A 24,999-nucleotide genomic window follows, 5' to 3' on the forward strand; every position below is an offset into this window, starting at 1 on the left:
AGAGAGAGAGAGAGAGAGAGAGAGAGAGAGAGAGAGAGAGAGAGAGTTGCGTGAATCCACTTAACATACGATATCGCTCGATGCATCGTCGCCTCGATGATTAATACGCGCCTACGCTCTAAGAGAGAAAATATTTAAGGAATAAACAAATATTCATTCGTTGGGTACTAACAACACATTTATTTGTACAACAATATAAAATACTTTCCAAATTCAAGAAAATATACATTTTCTTGAAACCTTGACTCTTCATAAAAGCTATTGTTTATTCTGCTTAAGTAAAAGGATTTAGATTTAAGGAAATATGCATGAAAAAGCCAGTTTGGTCGGATTAACCAAGTTTCTGTGGCGCTACACAAACAAACCAGAATTCCCAGACGAGTTTACCGAATTCTGCTGAAGTCTCTGGTTAATTTGAACAGAATTTTTATAGGTTTGAGCGGGTCCTATTTTTTCATTCGCATTTCATCAGAAATCCAACCAAATATTTTTTCCGTGTATTATTAGTATCCACTGAATATTTTTTTATTCCTTAAATATCTTTTCTTTTGATACAACTCTATGTACTTTTACCGAAAAGAGAAAAGGAAGAATTTCGCGATGACCGATGCAACAAAAATGCACAACGTGCACGTTCAAGAGTCACGTGCCCGCATATTATACTCTGAGAGAAAAATATAGTTGCCTTTGGCGTCAACTATACTCTTTTGTGATTTTAACCACAAAAATAATTAGAAAAACCATTGTTCTAGTAAGTGTTATTAGAAAGATGGTTCTTCTGGCTAAATTATTTTTCTGGCTAAAATCACAAAAAAGTATAGTTGACGCCGAAAGCAATTATATTTTTCTCTCAGTGTATTTATTGTTTTATCGCGCGAAGGATGCGCGACTCGTGTCAACTGACACTTGGTCCGTGGCTGGACCTGCTGACACTCAAGACACAGCCTCTCCCGCCCGAGGGGAACCTGTGGGAGGCATAGCGTGTCAGCGCGACCAAGGCGCGAATACAAAGTATTCGATGTCATAATCGACCACTGGTTTTCAGATAAAACCAGGCGAGCCATTGTCCAGGCGACCTGAAGGAGAACTGAAGCACGTATCACCCTTACGTCACCGACTATGCGACCGTCCTTGACGGCACGTTTTCCGTTTCGGGGCTTCTGCTCTTACACGACGAGTTTCCCCGCCTCGGGGGCTTATTTTCTTCGCTTTCTTCTCTCTTTCTTTCTCATGACGCCACCGCATCGAGTGCAACCGCACGCAATTGGAGTATCAATCACACGGCTAGTCTCGGGATCATCGATACACGTTGTGGGACGTAAAGTAAGCGCTTTTCGCGGTAATAATACGGTCAATAGCGATACGTAAAATTGTAATCGAGAAGATTCGCGTTCTTACAGCGTATATTTGATACGAAACAAATGTGCACGGATTGAAGACGCTGCGAGACAAATTGGCAATTTCTCTCAGTTTGCGCAATTGCCTTGTAATGATCGTTGGTATTATAGGCAACCGCGGCAGCTTTCTAATGTAACCCTAACATTTTATACAGTTGAAAGATCAAGTTCCGCAGGAGAACTCTCCTGTGGTCTTCCCGGATGCTTAACAATCCAGCGATTTCCTGGATGGGAATAAACGCGAGACGAACGCCACGAGATCTAGCGTAAAATTTGCCCGAGTGTGTTTCTCACGACGCGGACAGCCGTTAGAAATCGAAACCGCAGGCCGAGCAATAAGTTTTTCGACTGTCAGCGACGACCGGTCGGATTCCATCGAGGCAAACATTAAGCGTCGCTGCGCGCGCGAATCCCCATCATAAAATACGCGATGTCAATTCGTGCCGCTTAAGCGATTGGGTTTCGCAGTAAAAATCGCTGCGCAGCAATCTTAAAACGTCGCGTCGCGTATCGCAATTAAGTGGCCAATAAAGTGTCACATCGTTATGAAACGCGCTGACAACGATCGGCAAGAGCGATGCTGTCTCCAGCTAAATGAGGCTGCTCCAAGATGTGTTTATCTTTGCTTTTAGAGAGCACTTCACTGATCAGCCTACCAGAAACCACGAATAAAATACGATTACGTGTATATTCGATGGGGAAATTTGTAACCGTTACAAGGATTGCGTAAGAGAAAATGCAGTAACAAGAACATTCTCGTTCTCGTTACTTGCGCATCATAAAATTTTTCTGAACTTTATAAAAATACAAGGAAAAGAAAGTTTAGTCGAATCAACCAATTTCCGATGAAATACGAAGAAAAACCAGAATTCAGATCGAATTCTAATAATTTCAGCCGGAATTTCTAGTTTGTTCATATTTTTGAAATTTCAGATTTCAGAAATTTGCTCAATCGAAAATTCTGATTAATCAGAAATTTTAGTTGGTCAATCAAGATCTTGTTGATTTCCGCAAAATTTCTGCCGGAGGAGAATTTCTGGTTAATTTATATTTTATCAGAAATTTGCTTAATCTAAACTTAATTTGTTTAACTTAATCTTCTTAATTTGTTTCCGTCAAATTCACATGAGAATTCGAGGCAATATACTGTTTGCAGAAGAAAATATTCAACAAATCAGAATTACGCTTATAGATTTACAAATGTTTACTGTGTCGAATGATGCACATAAAATTCTGTCGCGAATTGCAGATCGTCTAAAGCGATAACGCGAAACCAAGTGGAAAGGGACAGAGGCAAAGGAGAATGAAGGAAGAGAAAAATCTGTGATCTAGAAAACGATAGGCGAAGCCACGTCATGTTCATTCATCCCCGCGTTACGCAAGCGACGTGTACCCGACAATTAACCCATCCCAGAACACTTTCCCTATTTTGACACGCCACGCGCGAATACAGTTCACGCCGCTTCTCTACGCGTCGTAAACAGCGGTAAGACGATCGAGTGCAATTTTTTCACAGGCACCCACAGTACGTCCGCCCTGATATGTCACGATATCGACAATTTCCCTGCGAATAATCGTCGTGCGAGCACTTCGCATTCGACGAATTGCACGCCGTCGTTACGTAAAAGAGCGTTCTCGCTCTTTGAAAAAATTCTCAAGAAATTAACGACAGCGTTTTCTCCGTCCGAAGAAACAACAACGCGACTTGGACTTTGCCTTGCCGCGAAGAATGATTATACCACGTGGAGGCGTGCGATAAAAAATCAAAAAACTCCTCACGGATGCATCAACCGCAGTGTTTCCACAAACCACGTGTACCACGAGACGTCGTTGCGTAAGAGAACGTTCTAGCGCTCCGCGAAGTGCTCGCAAAAAAAGTGCAAAAGTGCAAAAGTGCAAAAATGATCGGTCCGCCTCTCCTCCGTTCGCGGAAATGGAAGGACGGACACTTTATACGCCGTGAGCGGTAATTAGACCACGTGCGCGGAGAAATGCAATACCAGAAAAGCTCTCGTCGACTGCCGCGTCGGAGCTGGATCTAATAACCAGCCGCAGATGAGGTTCCACGATCTCAACCTCGGTTGTACCGTTATGTAAAGACGTTGTAAGAGACGCGCCTCTTCCCCCCTCTCTCTCTCTCTCTTTCTCTCTCTCTCTCTCGCTCATCTGATACGCTCTCTCGCGTCCGCGCGACTCCGCAAATCCGGACGCGATATCTCGGTGCGCGATATCTCGAATTTCCGGCCAGAAAATCTCGACCTACCTTGCCGGAAGTGGGTGAGCCGGAGGTCGGACTGAGACCCTGCTGCAAATGATACATCTTCGGGGTGAGCATAGCTGGTGGTGCGCCGAGGCTACCCGGGGCGACAGCCACGCTCGTCATGGTCATTTCCTGCGACGGTCGCAGACCTCAGCGTCTTGGCAACACCAGTCCGCGCCCTCCAGTCCTCCGCGCAACCTCGCATCCTCAAGTCGTGGCGAGTCTGTAAAGCAAATCGATTCACCCTTTACGACTGCTGTCCTGATAGGTCCTACAAGAATATCTGTTGCTAAGATCGTAAAAGCGTTCAAACATGATCAATCGCTTTTCTTCTTGTACACGAAATTTCTTCTTGTACACGAAATTTTGGTCCTATGTTAGACTTTGAGTGTCTATTAAATAAATTAACTACTTTTTAACTTTTGGCTATTTTTCCTCTCAGTATCCCGAGTCGAAATCTTGACCTTACTTTCAGCTTTATTATTCAACATTTTTTATTCAACCTATTTTGATATTTTGATATTCCTACACGGAAAAAAAGATTTGCTAATATATGGACAACTAAAATTATTATGCTAATTATTATGCTAATTATTATTATGCTAATATATATATATATTAGCAAATCTTTTAGCTATCACAACTAAATAACTTTGCTATAAAAACAAGAAAACTTGTTCCTACAGTTAATATTTTTAGTTGTCCATATATTAGCAAATCTTTTAGCTATCACAACTAAATAACTTTGCTATAAAAACAAGAAAACTTGTTCCTACAGTTAATATTTTTAGTTGTCCATATATTAGCAAATCTTTTTTTCCGTGTAGGAATATCAAAATATCAAAATAGGTTGAATAAAAAAGCTGAAAGTAAGGTCAAGATTTCGACTCGGGATACTGAGAGGAAAAATAGCCAAAAGTTAAAAAGTAGTTAATTTATTTAATAGACATTTTAATAAAACATATTTACTTTATACTAATATAAATATTTTTCAAATAAAAAAACATCTTAAAATCTTAAGAAAACATTTTTATCAAGATATTTATTCTATTTAAATATAAAAAAATTTAGAAATTTAAGTAAATTTGCTATCGATACCCACTAAATAGATATTTACTATTTCTTAGATATTTTTCTCTCAGTGTAATGGAAAAAATGTGGTTAAAAAATACACGTTAAACGAAAACAATCTCGTCGATATACATGAATGAAAGAGATTTAAAGAAATATTTCGCAAATAGAAAAAAGTTGGATCGAATTAACGCGACAATGCCTCTGGCTTCGCGTTTGACTCGTTAATTGTCGCGTTAATTCAACCAAACTCTTTTCTCCGTGCGATATGATGAGGCCGATATGTAATTGACGTTGCTCTACATTTATCTCATATTTCCGTATCACGAACAGGATCTCGCAAATTCGGCTACGACGGCGCTAATAATTGTATTAATATCTCCATAGCGAGATCTACATTGCAACGACAAGACGATCTTGTATCCTGGTTTAATAGTGGTAAAACCGGCGTTTCCTTACACAATCATCGCGATAAGTTACGACACCTGACAATGGTATACCATGTAATTTCGTTCTCTCGTCGGTAGATCGCGATTGCGCAATTTTCGTCACGTCGTATACGAGATATTCGGCCGGACCTAGAAAGCGTCTAGGAAATGCTAATTCGTGGGAGTTACGTGCGCGCCGGGTGCCGACGAATGTATCCAACGGATTCTATAGTTGAATGAGCATTCTCATGCGAACGCGTTCTCGTTGACATTTATTTTCAACACGAAACAGTCGATAAGTTTACGATTGAGTCGATGTTCGCGTAGCGTGACATTCGTTGCCAAAATTCTTGCTTGATATCCTCGCTGTACCTTGTTTGTGCGAATATAAACATTCTTAGGAAAATTAACTTTACACTACATTATCAAAGATTACACAAATAGTACACTGAGAGAAAAATGATTAATCCAACTGAATTCTTTAATTGTTCTAGCACGAAAGTGAAAGTAATAACATGTATATAAGATTATTGTCACTAACGTTATAATAGAATATAATTTTAAAAAATAGTTTTCATGGCCATAATTTATTATTTTTCCTTACGTGATTACACAGTCAAAAATCTATATATAGATTTTTATATATAAATTTTTATACATAGATTTTTTAGTATCAAACTTTTTTTTTCAGTGTACATTGAAGGAGCCATAATAATAAGATGTACGAATCTGAAAGTCAGATACGAAATGGAAGTCAGATGTAAAGTCTAGACTTAGCAATGCATTAGGGCAAAATTTGAAATCTACAAAAAAGACATAATACATAAGACCATTACATAAACGCATATTTATAATATGACTGGAAATTCCACTTGCCTCTCTCGATCGTTCCGAGTTCGGAAGTCAGAGCTGCAAAAGCACGGATTCGCCAATCGAGTGGCAAAAAATTTTACGCGAGTAATGTATAATTAATTAATGATTCATTAGCATTCACACATATTGAACCCGTCGCGCTGGCTCAAAAATATTTGACGCAGACAGGTAGAATCTGATCGTGCAAATGTTCCAACGGACTTGTAAACAAGTAAAACAGGGAGATGGGCCGCGTGATTTTCGTCGCGTTCGTCGACGAAGAAAAATTAAAAATTGTGACGGCGCAGCGATTTACATCTATAACAGTCTCGATGCAAACAAGCCCCACAAATTAATTCCACGAACGAGGGAACGCGATGTACGAGTGACTCAGTAGCACTTAATTAACAGAGCGAGAGAATATCTAAGCGGAGCAGGTACTGTTCGAAGTACTGCTCGAAGAAAAGAAGAAGAAGAAGAAGAAGCGAGCACGTTCGCGAGTGCATTTCACGACTATTATAAGTATACTGTGGCACATTCAGTAGCGGAATTTAGCGGTTATAATCGTCTGAGTACGACAAAACGCTAATAGCAATTTTCATTTAACTTTCTACTTATTTTTATATAATTTTTACTCGAAAAAAAGAGAGTGCAAAAGCAAGGACCTGCTGACTATTGCCGCCACATCTGCTCACTATTGTCTACTTGAAAATAATTAGATTAACAGTTTTATAAGTTAAAAACCACACACACACAATATTGCATTACATTCTCTCTCTCTCACTAACTGTTCCAATTTCCAACGACGAATTAACTTCATTTCACGTGTTCGTGTTCGCTATCAGATGGAAATGCAAATTTTGTGGACGTCCCTGGTCCGTAAAGTGACCCAGCCCTCCGTCGCTTACGGAGTATCTTGTTCGCAGATAAACGCGTACTTGCTCGAGTTGCATTTGTACGCACGGAACTCGCTCAGATGAAGACGTCCACGGCGGAGGAGGCACCGACCGAGCCGACGCGTTACAACCGTGAAACGCATTCCGCGGATTCCTCCTCGTCGATGCGCTACCGGCCGCTCGTGTTGTATGAGTAAACACGCCGAGTAATAACCGAGACCGGCGTAAAAACCGTCCGCCGGAACTACTTTTGCGCGAGATCACGGCAGGAAATTGCGAAAGGGGCACGTGTCACAAGAAAAGCGAGGCCGATAGCACGAGATTGCGATTGACATCTGTTTATCGGGCGACACGTTCCACTCAGGTATCAAGTACTCAAAGTGTTTCCCTTTCACTCGTCGCGTAGTGAGCTTAATTATTGCAACTGACAGTCGATACGATTTCAATTAACGTTATCTGAAATTAGTTCGAGTTACCACAAAGGGGATTGTTAAGGGGATAAAGCTGGAAAAGGGGATACAGTAACTAGATTTCACGGCAATCTATATTTTCCGCAAAATCTTAGAGAATAATCATACAAAATTTCGCCCAGATCGGTCAAAAGATTTAGGAGTGTATAGCGAACAGACAAACAAACGGTCTATTTTATATATACATATATGTATATAGATTTTTTCTTTTCTTCTTCTCCCTCTCTAAACCATTGACACGGAGAGTAAACTTAATTAAAGTAAAAGTACCAAAACCTGGACACACACGTACCTAATCCTGGACATTCTTACTGTCTTAATCTATAAATACGAATATTTGAGCTTTCAACGTTGAAAAAAAAATATATATATATAAACATATATATTCAATATATATGTATATATTCTCTACATTGAAAGTTAAAATATTCATACTTAAAGATCAAAACAATAAGTATGTCTAAGATTAGACGCGTGCCTGGGAATTGGTACTTTTACCTTACCTAACGGAACTGGAAATCGCGCCATAAGAACTCCGAACGATTTTACAACGCTGTGTAATGTTTGCATTTTGTAATAACACGTGTGGTCGCACATTTTGCCGATAATAATTGCGACTATTGCTTATAAACATACGCTTTTTGTTTCTACGATATCCTGGACATTCTTAAACTTGATATATAATATATTATTTGCTTTCTGCTTCTTTCTCTTTAAAGCCTAATCTACAATATGCTCTTTGCTTCCTGCTGTTTTCTCTTTATTTCTTTCTGACTCAAACCTTAAGCTTTAAACCAGAAAAAGATAGAAGACAAAAAACAGAACGCAAAGAGCATATTGTAGATCAGACTTGATTCTTTCTGACTGAACCTTTAAGCTTTAAGCCAGAAAAAGACAAAAAACAGGAAACAAAACGCAAAGAGCATATTGTAGGTTTAATCTACTGTCTTAATCTTTAAATATGAATATTTGAGCTCTCAATGTTGAAAAAAAAGTATATATATATATATACATATATTTAATATATGTGTATATATTATTTACATTGAAAGTTAAAATATTCGTACTTAAAAACCAAAACAATATGTCTAGGATTAGACGCGTGCCTGGGAATTGATACTTTTACCTTGCCTAACGGAGCTGAAAATCGCACCAATAAGAACTCCGAATGATTTTACAACACTGTGTAATGTTTGCATTTTGTAATAACACGTGTGGTCGCACATTTTGCCGATAATAATTGCGACTGTTGCCTATGATTTTGTTTCTACGATATTCGCACTGCTCAAGCCACAGTGTGTAACATTCGCGTGTGTGGCGCACTAGCGACCGTATTATTCGCGCTGCGCGCGGGTCGCGTTTCATGAATTGCAAAACTACAAACGGACAAAGAGAGTCAGCGCCGACGCAGCATCACAAGGCGCGCGCGTCTCGCACCGAAAGACAATGATCGGCCGTTCTTGCTGCGCCTAATGATACGGTGCGATCTACGATCTAATGCTAAAGCAACGAGAGGAACGACCGCGAGGAGAGGGGCCGATGTTGCAAAACGGGCCAAATAACACATCGGTCGGCTTCAAAATCGCCGGCGATATATTCCGTCGCGTTGCTCCCTTTCTCGTCTTCGAAAAACCGGACCGGACTCGCAGCCCGTAATTACGTGTTGCAAAATAAAAGTGGCCCGATTCTCGCGCCGTCCGACTCGCCCGGATCGGAAAAGAAACTATTTCGAGAAAATAACAACCCGTTAAGTACAGTGCACGATGACAAAGTCGAAGCAGCGCGCACACACGGTATCCCGTGATTATCACCTTTCCCATGAAATCGCTTTCACGAATTCGATCCGCCGAAAATCCGCCAGTGATCCACGAGTGACGTCGAGGAAATGCGGGAGGAGATCGCTCGAGACTCGAAGTACTCAACTTCACACTCGATTTCGCGCTGAGAAACTTGACCGCGCGACGAGCGCAAAAATCGATAGTTCTCAGTCGACGAGATGTTCAAACGAAAAGTCGAAAGTTGCGGGAAGGGAACCGACTGTCGTCGGAGTTGGTTCCGAAGGTCCGCCCCTTTGAACCTTGCGAGGGATTCATCGTCACCGAGAGATGATGAGAAGTAACAGCAGAACATACTGTGCTCGATCTCGGAGAGTAATGGAAGCGCGATCGCGCCGTCTTCGAGTAACTAGCAACAGGATGGCGACGATGATGGCGATGATGATTACGATGATGATGATGATGATAACGATGGTGATGACAATGATGTAATTTACCGTAAAACCGAAAGACGGCGCATTTCCTCGGCCGTGTAAGTTACGGGCCGTAGCACGTGTGCTCGCACAGTGTGCGCAGCTCGTCGTACATCGCCGATAAATCGCCGCGGTGAAAAGTAATAGCCGAGGAAATCGCGCATAACGGACAATTATGTCGTTACCGTACCGGTGGTAATCGCGCGACGGGCCTATCCGAAACGCCGCGCAATTTGGCGCTACGCCAATCGGCATTTAATATTCTATCAATCTGATAGTCTCCGTATTGAGTTTCTATGTGTTGTGTTTTGAGGCTTAGAAAAGAACTTTAATTTTTATTTCAAGCGCTTCCTCAAACTTCAACACATAGAGAAAACGGCAGTAAACAACTATTCGTAGCATTAAAGATAAGTCGATAGCTTGCATCTTAGGATTCTCCATCAATTCTTCAAGTTTGACGGAATTTGCAGAATTAATGTAGAACCGAAATTATACGACTCGGCTTATTACTAAATCGCCTTTTACTAATAGTAAAATGCCAATCGGCATTTTACAGCGACGTTTGCGTAACAAGACCTTCTTTCCACCGGATACTCGGAACGGCGATCGAATTTTAGACGCATCGCCGCTCAGCGTGTTCCCGAGGAGCGTGGATAAATCGAGGCGGAGATGTCGACTCGCGCGGAACGCCGAAAGCGATGCAAGAAAACTGCACGAGAAGGTTTTGCGTAATCTTGCATTTCTTTTTCTCTCAACTAAAACGTAACATAGTTTATTCAGTCGCAAATTATTTTAACTAACTATTTTATTCGCTTTTAAACTGTTGCCAAAAAGGATTACTATTTCAACAAGATGATGTGAAACTTTTGTCAAAATTTGAGGATATGAATACGTCGTAGGTGTTACTTGCAAAAGGTGAGACAAAGTCCCGCTCGAACAGATGGAAAATGTTCCTGTGATGATGCAAGAAGTATTTTCATGACGCCTGTCGAACGTTCTGGAGATACAAATTACATCGTTATTTACATAACGATAGAGATTTTCTTTCGCCGCGGGGATAAAAATTCACACGGTCACGGATTCTTATTGCGAATAATACCTTGGTCATCCGCGTCATGCGAATATCCTCCAACCTTGTCGTATGCACACTAATTACGTCCTCCAACGGACTAATCACAGACGAAGATTGCAGCCGGATAAAAACGCGTCAACCTTTCACCCGATATTGCCGACTTACTCACGCAACAGCGCGCGAGTACAATGCTAAATGCCGAGAGAAAAATGTCATTTGTCATTTAGGTCGTAATAGAAATTAAAATGAGACGCCGTAGAACGCACGATTGAGAATTATTTAAAATGATCGGAGTATAGTTATTCGTGTCAGCGTACGTTGCATAACTTTAATATCAAGCGGAAACATTTGAATAACTGACTAATTGTTGCAAAAGTATTTTTCTTCAAGATATGGAAAAAGTTTCGGTTTATTCCCCTAGAAAAAGATATGTCAAATGAGGATTCAAGGAACAAGTCATGCATGAAGATTTAGTAATAAGACGAGTCGTATAATTTCGGTTCTACATTAACCCTGCAAATTCCGTCAAACTTGAAGGATTGATGGAGAATCCTAAGATGCAAGTTATCGACTTATCTTTGATGTTACAAATAGTTGTTTACTGCCGTTTTCTCTATGTGTTTGAGGAAGCACTTGAAATAGAAATTAAAATTTTTTTCTAAGCCTCAAAACACAACACATGGAAACTCAATATGGAGACTATCAGAATGATAGAATATTAAATAATTCTTAAATAGAAGTCCTCTTTCACAAGTCTTAACATGAAGAAAACAATAATACGTAACACCATTTGTAGCATCGAAGATTGATCCATTAAATTCGATGAAATTCGCAAGATTAACGTAAAACTAAAATTTCGTCTCGCAAATCCATCAAAGTCCGCGAATTTCACGATTCACCGATTGTTTGTCTCATTGGTTAAGGCAAAAGAAGAGAAAATTAGCGTCACTGGTTGTATCTCGTAAGCGTGATTACACACGCGATATCGATCGAAGAGAAGGTCTCGACCTTCGCCGCTCTTTCCTCGAGGAAAACCTGCCGATTACGAGAGCTCGACCAGTGTCTTCGCGCAACCATCTTCCGGAAGCGAGACGCCGTTAATGTGGGTTAACACGTCTCTCGAAGGACGACGTGGTCGCATACTCCGAGTACTGTTAACCCGTACGAGCCGACGAGCTCATCGTCATGCAGCGCCGCGGCGTTCCATGATTTTTACTCAAGCAACGTTGCGTCGTGCATTCCGACAAACGTCTGAATGTTGTGATACATTCGCGATCACTACCGAGCTGTGAACGCAAACCGAGCTGCTACGTGAGTATTCCACGAGGAAGATGAGAAGGCGGTGGCGACCTTAGATTTATCGTCCTAAATTGCAACTCGAGTGAGACTCTGTCAAGAGATTGCACAGCTGCTCACATTTGCGTATTTATTATCACATACTACTGTGCCCAAAAAGTAAGACCAATTTAAAAATTTTTTTTTTAATATTTATTTATTATTCCAAATCTATTTCGTCGCCTTCAAAGTAATCCCCCTCAGACTTATGCCAACGTTTTTTCCAACCCTCGAAACAGTTGTTAAAGTCGATTTCCGGCCTTCAAAGCTTTCTTCGATTCAGCTTGTATCTCTTCAATCGAGTCAAAACGATGTCCCCGGAGCGGTCTTTTGAGTTTAGGGAATAGCCAGAAGTCACACGGTGCTAAATCAGGTGAATATGGTGGTTGTGGAACGATATGGGTCGAATTTTTAGCGAAATGGTCTCGAAGAACCAATGCAGTGTGAGATAGTAGGTTTATATCTATCACTGCAGTGTGGGTTTATATGCATCACGTAATACGGTTTCCAACCGTAGGGTTGGAAGAAACGTTGGCATAAGTGTATTGTGTCTGAGGGGGATTACTTTGAAGGCGACGAAATAGATTTGAAATAATAAATAAAGATTTTTAAAAAAAATTTTGAATTGGTCTTACTTTTTGGACACAGTAGTATGTACGGAGTTGCGGCTGATTATGTACAGACAAAACGTTTAGTTGGATTAACGAAATTTCTGATAAAATATGAACAAACCAGAAAATTTTGGACTGAAGTTATCAAAATTCTGTACCAGAATTTTTTAACCAGAAATTTTGTTGACTTCAACAACAGAATTCTAATAACTTCAGCCAGAATTTCTGGTTCGTTTGGACTTTACCACAGAAATTTGGTTAATCCAACAAAACTTTTCTTCCTTACAAAAATCTTCCTTATTTTTTTTATAATTTGCTCGGTATTGTAAGATAAGACATTTCACTAATGACTTCACTGATTGGATCTCCTTTTCTCTTCTTAAAATGATATATTTCTCGTTGATAAATAAACAAATAAAATTAGTAACTGAGCTCAAACATTCACGTCGTTGCCAATTGAGATCGTATTGATCACGGTAGCCGATCTTCGTGCTGATCGATTGATCGCGCATTCATCCGTTTTCCGGATCGCATTGCTTCGCCTCGGAGAATCGCCGATTTATCTGTTGCTTATTATAACAAGTTTCCCCCAGAAGATATTTTTAAACGACACCCATCCTCCAAATCACCGACGCATCACGAAACCGGTCGAAGTCGAAAGATCGACGATCAGGGGGGATCCGGGGGAAATGAGATTAACCGGCGAGATGAGAGAAATGTGAAGTCCGAAATATGCATTAACTTTCCCTCATACGACGAAATAAAAACGACCGGCGCATTCGCCATTGTGTGCGCCAACCGACCAGCTGATCGCTCATGAAACGGCGATACACCTCGCACCGCCATTTTAGAACTTTGTTCCCGCGAGTGTCGATCTCGCCAAGTCGGATGATCCTGATAGGTGGTTAGGTCGAGCCGATAACGGTTCTCAGGAGGAACGGTTATCGACGCCGCGGAACGCGCGAGATCAACGTCGACGGAGGAGAGAAGAGAGACGCGTGAGACAACGCCAATAAGCACTCGCGTCAGGTACGTCGAAAGCTGGTAACGGATCACGAGATCTCCCTCGAGAGAGTGGTCCTCTGCTCTCTCGCGGCAGATCGGACCCGCGCGAGGAGGCTCCCGACGACGAGATCCCGGGGCGGAGCTCCAGGACGCGAAGCGTGAAATTGCCGCGATCGGCACGCGTACGTCGAGCGATACGAACGCTCGCATAAGAGGAGGTGTTCACCTCCTCTTCGTGGCCGCGCGGATCGTGGCCAGATCCTGGCAGGCAGATCCATCTCGCTCTCTCAAGTCGCGGCTGGATGCTTTCCACAGCGGAGATATTGCGGCACAGCATCCTCCGCTGCCGGTCGACGCGCCGATGATCTTCTCAACAGCGCGTAACTCCGGTCGCGGTTGCGAAGGGAATTGAAAGAACGAGAAATCGGCACGTTCCTTATCTTCTACACCGAGAGAAGAAGTCTCCAAAAATTAGTGAGAGTTTATCTGCTGAATACTAATGGTACATTTACTCAAATCTAAGCTCTTTCATTTAAATAGAATAAGTAATTGCTTTCCCGAAAAACTAAAGTCTTGTTGAGGTTTCTCCCAGGAAACGAGAATTTTCTTATTTGAAAAATATTTTATATTAACGATAGTACCCACCAAAATAAATATATTTATTATTTCTTAGATAGTTTTCTCTCAGTGTCCGGTATACGAAGTCAGAGGAGATAGTGTGACCTAATTTTTGATAATTATTAGACATCTGTTTCTAAAAGACTCCTTCGTGATCGTCATCGATTTGCTTGGATCGAACGGAACTTTTTCTCCGCATTCATCGTTCTACGATGCATGTCGGAAAGTCTCTGTATTTACGGAAGAATACCCGGAGTTTGGTGCACGAGGCGAATACAAGAGGAAGAAAAATGAACACGAGTGATTAATATCGTTACCAGTTGCGACACACACTCCACGGAGGAAACGCAGGAGGATGTATTGAAGGAAATATCGCACCGTAACGGGGCTTGCGACAACCCTCGCCGTGGCAAGCCGCGGCGCAGCGATAAGTCGCAATTTCAAGATTTATAAAGCAACATCATCGCGATCGCGACCGTGTTTCGCAAAGGCTAGTTGGGAAAGCCCGAATCTCGATGAAGAGCGCGATACGCGCTCCATCCTCCGACGCGAACCCGCCACGCGCAACCACTCGATTGAGACGCGCATACACACGCCCACGCAAGCACACACATCGGTCTTGCGAAAGATACGAGGTAACGGGGCAAATGAAATAATGCACCGTGGAATCGGCCGAATGGGATGAATGAACGATAAATACAGCGCGTCACTCCCCGCGGAAGGCGAGAAGGTAAGAAGAAGTCGCGGGACAACGGAGGCGGCATCGTCGTGTCTCGGAGCGTGAAATTGGCACGTATCGGCACGCGTTAGACTACGTGCGGAACAAGTGGCCGGCGGAAATGCACCGTGCACGGTGAAAGAGAGATCCCCGGGGCTGGAGCACGTCCGGAGCTTGGCGTTTCTCCAGAGCCCCGACAGATCCCCCACTTCGAGACGCGCGGCCGGTGGACATCGCGAAATTTTACTTTCAGATGCGATTTCTTAAGGCTTCCAGATCATTTCGCCAGCCGAGGTATCTGGCGCTCGAAATATCCGCCAACTGATACCAGCGCCGTTGACAAGGCGACCTTCTAACTACTTCGAACAGTGAAACCTGCTTTTTATGTTTTTAGAGATTATCCACCGATTGCTCTGTCCATTTCTTTTGATTGCGATGCCTAATGGAGAATCCGGGTAAAAGGATCTGAGTGGCATCGCGGGGACGAAAGAAGAGAAAACGGAGACGAGCGGGCAGGCGTCTTCCGCATGAAAGCGGCAAGGACATTCGCCGGAGAAACGCGAGAAGAAGCACAACCCGAGTACCCTTCTCCATCACTTCTCGAGTACAGCACGCAATAAGAGACACCAAGAAGGATTTATTTACGAAGCCCGCTGCGGTCGTGAAGATATCGCAAATTACGCGTTATAATTACGAACGTTGATTGCATTTCTGATGGGCCGCTAGCACACGCGCGAAATGCACCGCGGATTCCCTAACGTCGTAATAATTTGCCGAGCTACGCTCTCACGCAAAAGCAATTTTTAACGGGAAGAGACACCAATCGTATCTTGACTGTTCAACTTCAAAAGATACGTTAGAGCGGCTCAAGTGAAACGCACCGTTCGAAATCGCACTTCGTCTCATACGTTATTGATTTTGTTATCTTATTCGCATTCTCCCGCGCGAAAAGCCACGGCGAGAAAGTCCGACATCGCGACGCGCGCGTAACGGGATTCTCGATACAATTGCTACGAAATCACACAGACAAACGACAGGAAGGGAAGAAGAACGAGCGCGTTAGCTCAAGTAGGTTGAACATCAGGAAACAACCCACTGGCGCATAAAGCAAAATGGACTTTCGACAGGACGCAAAAATGAAATGAAATTTTACGGCGTCTCTCGCTCTCGGGGACCAGTCCGAGCCTCGCCTCGCTGACCTACTTGCGGCACTATCACAGGCCCGATCACTTTCATATCGAGCAACCAGACCAACCGGCAACTCGTCTTACATCCTAGGTCAGTGAGTGTTTCCCGTGATTTTTCTCTTTTCATTCTTACAACCGAATTAACAGACGGTAGAAGGTAGCGATCTACATAAACCTCTCACCCACTAATGAAACCTTTCTCTTAGTCAAACGTGTTGCCTATCACTGATTTTTGTCGTCCACAGATCCTGTGATCGTCTCGATTAAACCACCGCACTATTTTAAAAAGATGCTGAAGTCGACGACGAATTTGAAAAATGTCGATAACGCAAAAACGATCATCACTAATATAATCACGTTATCCTTTTCGTATTTCTTATACACAGAACTTATGTAAATGTATGTTGTTTTTTTTCCATATTCAGCGGAAAAGTTAACCATGCATGTAGAAATCTTTCTGAAAATTTTTTGGATATTTTTAAGCTTCAGATTTGAATATTTTAAAATTCAGATGCAAATATTCTTCAAAATTTTTTTGTTTGGAGCATCCACACAGATTTCGGTATGTACAAACTACAGTATTTTGGACTAGGCAAATATGCTAACTGACAATTTGAGCTTTTACGTTAAAATTTTTTTTTCGTTTTTATTACATATGTTGAGCAATGCTCCTATTTATTTTTGCACATATTTTTAATGCGTAAAAGCAATGAATTATAATTTTTTACAACCAATACGACGTAAACTTGACAGAAAAATGTGAGAATTCTGCCGATAAAGTTTTTAGCTTTAGCATTCCTTTAAATCCTCGGACAACGAGAAAATTCTCGATTTTACTTCATGATTTTTTCCTTATCACAGCATTCATCATTTATGATTTTATTAAATATGTTCATGTTACGTGAATAAACTATTGCATACTTGTCGTATGGTAGTGTGCCCCAAAGAATTAATCATAAGACAACGTTCAAGATGCTACGAGATTTCGCAAAGTTTCGTCGAAGATGGACGTGTTACAGCTCGAGTGTCCGAAACAATCGAAGATCGAAAAACAATCAGCGCACGATAACCCTAATAATCCAGGAAACGGCTGTACCGCTTTTTGCCATTTTCGTCACGCCGTTTTCTCTCTTGTCGCGCCTATTTTTAAAGACTTATCCAGGTAAGACTCGCTGAAACATACGATAACGTGCGTCGTCTACAAACATGCGCTCGACCATGACTCGCAACACGAACATCAGCTCAAATAAAATTAACAACGCGTACTCGAAACTCGACTTTCCCATCATCCATCATATCAAATGGCACCATTAATAATCAATGCATCGTTGCGTAACGCTAATACTGTCACGCTAAATTCGATTGAACTAGATACTCGCAACTGATATATATACTGATATATATATATATATATATATATATATATATATATATATATATATATATATATCTCACTGATATATATACACCTCCCTGAACCCATATAGAAAATAATGTGTACCGAAATTTCTGATAAATTTTCAAATAAGATCTATGATAAATTTCCCAATGATTAAAAATGTTCAAATGATTAAATATTGTGAAACATTAATAATATATCTGTATTTTTTTAATATTTTTAAAAACTCTTTAAAACTTTATTAAAAAATATATCAATTTTTTTGTAATATTATTTAATGAACATTCATTATTTGATAATCAAGGCATGATTTGTTTTTTTTCAGTTCAATTACTAATACAAGCGGTATTTTATCTAATATATCATTAAAATTATAGTTGATATTATTATTTTATTTCCTACATTATCTTTGACAAACCAAAATTTCATATAAACGTCAGCTTTGTTATTAATATCATTAATTATTTATTAATAAAAATGTAAAACAACTGACCGTGCTTTCTTACTAGTTCAACCATTGGGACATTTACTTTACACTTAAGTTATATTTTAATAGATATTTCGCGTACTCAAGCATCTCACGTTAAACATGACTGTCTTACGACGTTTGTGTCTCTCTACAAGAGGAACGAACGCGTTGAGGTAGAGAATCAAACGGTCGCATTTAGTGCTGAACGTGAGATACGAATATAGATCTGGATGTACAGCGAATTCGCTTTTAGTGCGCAGTAATTTAAAACGTCGGACGGTTTTGTTAGCGGAGTATCAGCGCCGCGGGAGGTCGACGAGTGTGGTGTAAAAATTAGGGCGCGTTAATAACGCTTCTTTAACTCAGGCCCCTTTCCTCCGGAGAGAAGAGCCGTCGCGTTTGTGTCTCGCTCCTCGGGAGTGTGCAGTTTATAGGCGCTACATTACGTAGCTCGTGTTACACACGTGAGTCGCTGGTCGTTGTTAAACACACGGGCGCGCGCCTACGAGAGAGTCCGCGGGATTTTAACTGAATAGAACGCAATTTATCGCGCGTCGTTGATACACACCGCCAACGTGAGTAATTACTCGGGGAACGCACGCCGTAGATGAATTCTCGACTGTAGGCCGGCTAGCGGAATATTCCTTCCCGATGAAACTAATCCGTCACTAATGACCGGTTACGGCAACGCGCAAGGTCATCCGATGATTAACCTTTTCGGTACCACTTCTTTGGCGTTTACAAAAACCGTCAAAGATTATATTCTTGTTCGGCTAGTTTAACGCATGTCGATTCTCCCCGCGTTTAATTGATTATTAACCCTCTTGTGTTACACGTGTCGTTAATTATAATTAAGATCTCTCCATTTCCACACTAAGAGAAAATAATGATTGATATAACTAAAATCATAGTATATTTTTGGCCCCAACAATATTTTCTGTTGTTCTAACACGAAAATTAGTATTAGTAACATGCACATAAGGTTATTATATTTACTAACAATGTAGTAGAATTTTATCAAACAGTGGTTTTCTCCGTCATAATTTATAGTAATTATTTCCGTATGTAATTATAGTTACAAATACTAAATATTTTTTTTCGCAATGTGGATTGCAAAACGATTTAGGTGAAGTTGAGTTTAGTGAAGTTGAGAGCTCACCAAACTTTCATAACCGACAGACCGACGGACTTACGCAATAATACTATAATTAAAAGCACTAGATAATAATTGATAATAATAACGCTAATATTAATTCATAATTAATCAATAATAATAATAATAACATAATTATTGGGAAACTCCGTCAATAATGATTATCAATTTTGATAGTTTGGTGAAGTCCCAATCTCACTGTGTCTAAGCCATTTTGCAATCCACTGTACAACGAACTGTAATTCGACGCGTCTACAGACGCAAGGATGAGACTGGCCGAATCCTGGATCCTTGATAGCGCGCTCTTCCGCGCACGAATTCGCCATCCTTGATTCATATCTCGTCAAGGTCGGACCAGTTAACGCGACCGTGCCCCGATCGATCTCGCTACAGCGAGCCTCTTATTACGAGAAAATTCGAAGGCCTTATTTGGTTCGTACTTATCATATGGCGGCGCGTAGCGGTTGGTCTTGCTCGAGTGACCGCCTTATGACGAGGAAAAATTCATGGACCTTATTTAGCTCGCGTTTATCATACGGCGGCGTCGACAGCGGCACGATTCCGCTCTTTCCTCGCTTTTACCTTTCTGCGCGACGTCAAGCGAGGAAACAGACAAGTTTCCTGGCTCGTGAAATCCGGACCGTTCTCGCATGCGTCTAAAAATTAGACGCCTCTGTGCTTCGTGGTGCTTCTTTACTTATTCAACGACATATCTCTTCTTCAGAGATGTCCTAGAAATCTTTGTAGGTTTCAACAAGTAATTTTCTTAAACATTTTCCATTTGCGCACACACAATGCTTTATACACGGAGAAAAATAATTTGCTGGCTCAGCAAATTTTCTGCTAATCTAGCAAAATCTTTTCGTTATTATATGGACAGTAAAAAGATTTGCTAAGAGTACTAATCACTATTTGCTGGATATAATTTGCTGAAATCTAGAAACTATTTTGCTATAAGAACCACGATGGATTTATATAAGCAGTTTTGCTCCGATAGTAAATAAATTTGCTAAGGATACATTATTTTGCATCAATAGCAAATTCGTGATTCTTAGAACAAATACACTCAACAAATGTTTTTTATCCTGGCAAAACTACTTCTGCTCTAATAACAAATAATTTGTAAAATTAGTTACGTCAACTAAATTTTTTTGATATCACTACAAATATGCAGTAGCAACGATGATTTCGCTAAAAGAGCAAAATTATTCTTCTTCGTGTATTCTTAAATCTCGGAGTCTTCAAACTAAATATCATATAATATTGTACTCATTAATTCGTATCTACTCATTAATTCTTGATGGGTGTGTATGTGATTCACTCGTGGAGATTTAAAAAAACTCTTAGCGGACAATCAATAACAAATGAATAAAAATCAGTGAGAGTTAAAAATATAAATCTGCTGGTTTTGCGTTTTTCTTAATTGTCTTAGTCTCAATGCAGAAAGATACTATTGCCCTACGTGACGCTCAGATGTAATCTCATTGCTACGCATGATATAGATAAACGGCTTTCTTCGCATGAAAATGGTCTCTGTTCGACGATTCGTTAGCTACGACACGCGTACACATTTTTCGCACAGCCCCGGGGACCTCTCTTTCCGTCCTTCGTTACCTTCCAATCTCCTCCGCTTTCTTTCCTCGTATATTCGTAACACTTCCATGAACACTTTTATGCACGTGCACATTGAACATTCAGTGAATAATTGACGAGTGCGTGTTCGTTATTCTTGAATAACGATCGATATCACGCAAATAGTGACAGTTATTAAAATTCCCTGGCGAGTTTTTCCGCGAGAAATGCTTCGTAGCGTTTTCGTCATTATGATACAAAAATAACGTAATATACTCCAGCGTTGGACTGGTAGGATATGGCTTTAAGCTCTTGCAATACAGATAAAGAATGATCTAAACTGAATGCTATACGTGACCGGCATGCAATCTACCATATCAATCATTGGAAGCAGAATATTTTTTGTTTACCACGAATTATACACGAATATTATACACGAATATCAAAGTATCTATTAACTATTACGGAAAAAAAAGGCTAGTTAATTTACGTACAGCCAACCGCATTTCAGCTGAAGCAGCCAGAATATTTGGTTATAATAACTGAGTTCAGTTGCTTAGAGTCGATTGTTCCACATTGAAGGAAAAATTACCTTAAAATCAACAAATATTTCTTTGATGTGGGTGCCATTAACATATTTATTTAAATCTAAATTCTTTTTATCTAAACCAAGTATTGTTTACTTAAATCAGGTAAACAATATTTGATTTAAATAAAGAGAATTTAAATTTAAGTAAATATGTTAATATTTACCCATCAAAGAAATATTTGTTGATTTTAAGATAATTTTTCCCTCAGTGCAGTCTCAGTAAGCTACAGTTAAATCATATGTGTCTTCGTTTTTTTTTTCAAATTAGATAAAGACAAATATATGATTTAACTATTAGGTAGCTTACCAAGAAATTGGAACAACTAGCCTTTAGACAACCAAAATCAATTGTCATAATAAAAAAATTAAATATATTCCTAAAAATTATTGTTTTTGTAGACTCTCGATGTGTACGATACTAAAGTATTTTTTATCCAATTTAATGTATATAGAAGTATATTAAGATATAATTATTTCATATCTTAGCATAAAATTCTTTTACAAAAAAAGAATAAGCCTACGAATACTTTTCACACCCATTATATATCGCGTGTTTCATCAGAACAAAGAAATTATTATGTAAATGTGATGTAAATCGAATTACTCTTCCTTCTCAAAATTTAAAATGTTAAGTTGATTAAAATGTTAAACCGATGCGGTAGGGACAAAAGTAATTAGTCAGTACAACGAAACAATTAATACATAATTAACCATCGGTTATTCGAATAAGAAATGACTGCGTAAAAATATGTGACCAATCGGATCCATATAACATTGGCCCCTAATTAAATGACTCATTCCATCAAGAGCACAGAATATTAATTCATTTATAATGCATAATCAATATACGTATATTTTTGGCGAGTCAAATAATCGTCAGTAGCTCGATAACGCTGCGCCGAAAAGGACGCAACGCAATTAAAACTCAAAACGAGACCATAGGTGAGATGATATTTTGGATAATTTTATCGATACTATCAATCAATCGTCTGCAAATTCAATTCATTTTTAATTGTCGTGCTATCTTTGAGTCTCGCGAACACCACGGCAATTTGCAATTGTACTTTGCTCTACAAGTTCGTTATTAAACAATGCAATTATGTTGCAACGTATAGTTTACTATGACAAAAGCTACTTTATGATGGTATCTTTAGTTACAGTTCTGCAGTGCTATACTAAACTCGTGCGTATTTCGAACAATGAGTCCCAACGAGTTTGTGAGTAATGAAGTATCGACGAAAGAATTAGGAAAGCAGAAGAATTATAAGTGGGAGATCGTTTGGTTCAATGTCACCTGCTTCACCCTTATTCACCTCTCGGGTCTTTACGGAGTGTATCTGATGCTCTTCCAAGCTAAATATGTGACTCTCCTCTGGTGTACGTGACTTATTTCTTCGTCTTATTTTGTAATCCCGGCTTTTACACGTTAAAAAGTTTACTTAGCTACGTAGCTACTTGTGCACGTAGAAAGTTCTACATCTCACAAAAGCGGCAACGCACAATAGCTTATATACTATTCGATCGTTTGCAATTTTTAGACGTCGTTTCCACCATCTTCATAATGATGGGCGTTACTGCCGGATGTCATCGATTATGGACCCATCGGAGTTACAAGGCGAAGTGGCCGATGAGACTTATCCTAATGATTCTCAACACCGCTGCGTATCAAGTAAGCTTAGTGTTCGCGTTACACGTCTTTTCCTTTCTACCCACCCGATATCACGCAGCAGCGATCTCGCACCGATAACTCTAATATATCACGTTTATCGATATTACGTATTTTATTTCGTGTCTCGCGCTTGATTTCGTACACTCGTACGAATTTTTCATAGAAAAAATATTCGAAAATTTATTTGTGAGACATGCAGTTTATTCATAAAAATAAACTTTATATCCCACAAATAAATTTTCAAATATTTTTTCTCGACGTACAATATAGATCACTCTTGGTATGTTTTACTCGCCAGGATACGATCTATCAGTGGGCCAGAGACCATAGAGTGCATCATAAATTCTCCGACACCGACGCGGACCCTCATAACGCGAACAGAGGATTTTTCTTTTCCCATGCTGGTTGGCTTCTAGTTCGTAAGCACCCTGACATCACCGTGAAAGGCTCCACGATCGATTGCAGCGACATCGCGCAAGATCCCTTTGTGGCCTTTCAGAAGAAGTACGACGAGCACACAGCCTCTTCTCGCGCAAACGATAATCTAATCGAACTTTTATCATTTTTCCCTCGTCTTAGGTGGTACAAATGGCTGATGCCGACTTTCTGCTTTATCATACCAGCGTTAATTCCCTATTGGTTTTGGAACGAGACATTCTCGTGCGCGTGGTTCGTCAACTTCGCCAGGTATTGCACAAATCTCAACACCAGTTGGATGGTGAATTCCATAGGACACATATCGGGCACGAAACCATACGACAAGTACGTGACAATCCGTTTACGAAGCATCGTAAAATATTTCGCGCTTTAATCGTGAAACCAATAAACTATTTACGGTATCTATATGTAAGCTACGCGTTGTTGCTTATCAGAGTTTACTTTTTAATCGCAAGATCGATCAGACCTACTGAGAACTATGGCGTCGCCATGGCGTCGTTAGGCGAAGGCTGGCACAACTATCATCACGCATTTCCTTGGGACTATCGAGCAGGGGAGCCTGGGATTTTTAAAGTCAACATTACCACGACTTTCATCAATTTCTTCAGTTTTCTAGGTCTAGCGTACGACTTAAAAGCCGCGACTCCCGATATGATAAAACTACGTGCCACTCGATGTGGCGACGGAAGTTATTAACAAGTCTAAACTATATCATCACGAAGAAAATTGAGAGAGGCCCTTTGGCATAAATTCGCAGTCGGGAGGAGAGGGCAAGAAATGGAAACGTAGATCTAAGTGCGATTTTTTAGATTGCGATTTTATACCAAAGAGCTACTTTCAATTTTGATATCATACCACGGCGATATAATTCATAAGTGGTTATATTACCGTTATGTATGCACAGAGAAAGATTTGACATTGCACACGGAGAAAAATAATTTGCTGGCCCATCAAATTTTCTGCTGGTCTAGCAAAATCTTTTCGTTATTATATGGACAGCAAAAAGATTTGCTAAGATTTATTAATCACTATTTGCCGGATATAATTTGCTGAATCTACAAATTATTTTGCTATAAGAACTAAGATGGATTTATATAAGCAATTGCAGTTTTGCTCCGATAGCAAATAAATTTGCTAAGGATACATTATTTTGCATCAATAACAAATTAACGTGATTCTTAGGACAAATACACTCAACAAATTTGTTCTATCCTGGCAACGAAACTACTTCTGCTCTGATAACGAATAATTTGTAAAATTAGTTACGTCGACTAAATTTTTTTGATATCACTATGAATATACAGTAGCAACGACAATTTCGCTAAAAGAGCAAAATTATTTTTCTCCGTGCAGTTGAGAAATAAACGAACAAACTGTCATCGTTATGCAATAATATCAAAAGACGACTGAAAGAAAGAGCGATATGCAATCTGTTCGAGACGTTTCCATTGTGAATTCCTAATAACTGACTATTCGTGAAATTATGCAACGGCGTGGTTGGATATCTCCTGAAGAGAGATGTCTGAAAAGTCAACGTCTCTT

General features: G+C 40.1%; 1 protein-coding gene across 1 annotated transcript; it reads left to right on the forward strand.

Moving 5' to 3' along the window:
- Positions 1–1,282: 1,282 nt before the first annotated feature.
- Positions 1,283–24,434, forward strand: LOC116852813 (acyl-CoA Delta(11) desaturase-like). Its single transcript, XM_032833501.1, has 6 exons — positions 1,283–1,323; positions 22,505–22,727; positions 22,889–23,019; positions 23,318–23,523; positions 23,599–23,781; positions 23,913–24,434. Exons 2-6 carry the CDS (start codon positions 22,550–22,552, stop codon positions 24,151–24,153), a joined length of 939 nt encoding a protein of 312 aa, XP_032689392.1. The 5' UTR covers positions 1,283–1,323; positions 22,505–22,549; the 3' UTR covers positions 24,154–24,434.
- The last annotated feature ends 565 nt before the right edge of the window (positions 24,435–24,999 follow it).

This window comes from Odontomachus brunneus, unplaced genomic scaffold, assembly GCF_010583005.1.
Source record: "Odontomachus brunneus isolate Ranch 3 - 2012 unplaced genomic scaffold, Obru_v1 Obru_scaffold_256, whole genome shotgun sequence".
In the NCBI taxonomy this organism is placed as follows: domain Eukaryota; kingdom Metazoa; phylum Arthropoda; class Insecta; order Hymenoptera; family Formicidae; genus Odontomachus; species Odontomachus brunneus.

What these genes read in the sequence shown, in the direction of transcription:
- LOC116852813 (XM_032833501.1), top strand. Translation starts at nt 22,550, where the DNA reads ATGAGTCCCAACGAGTTTGTGAGTAATGAAGTATCGACGAAAGAATTA. An exon ending in ATATGTGACTCTCCTCTGGT is followed by an intron (nt 22,728 to 22,888) that starts GTACGTGACTTA and finishes TGCAATTTTTAG; the next exon opens with ACGTCGTTTCCACCATCTTC. An exon ending in TTTGTGGCCTTTCAGAAGAA is followed by an intron (nt 23,524 to 23,598) that starts GTACGACGAGCA and finishes CCCTCGTCTTAG; the next exon opens with GTGGTACAAATGGCTGATGC.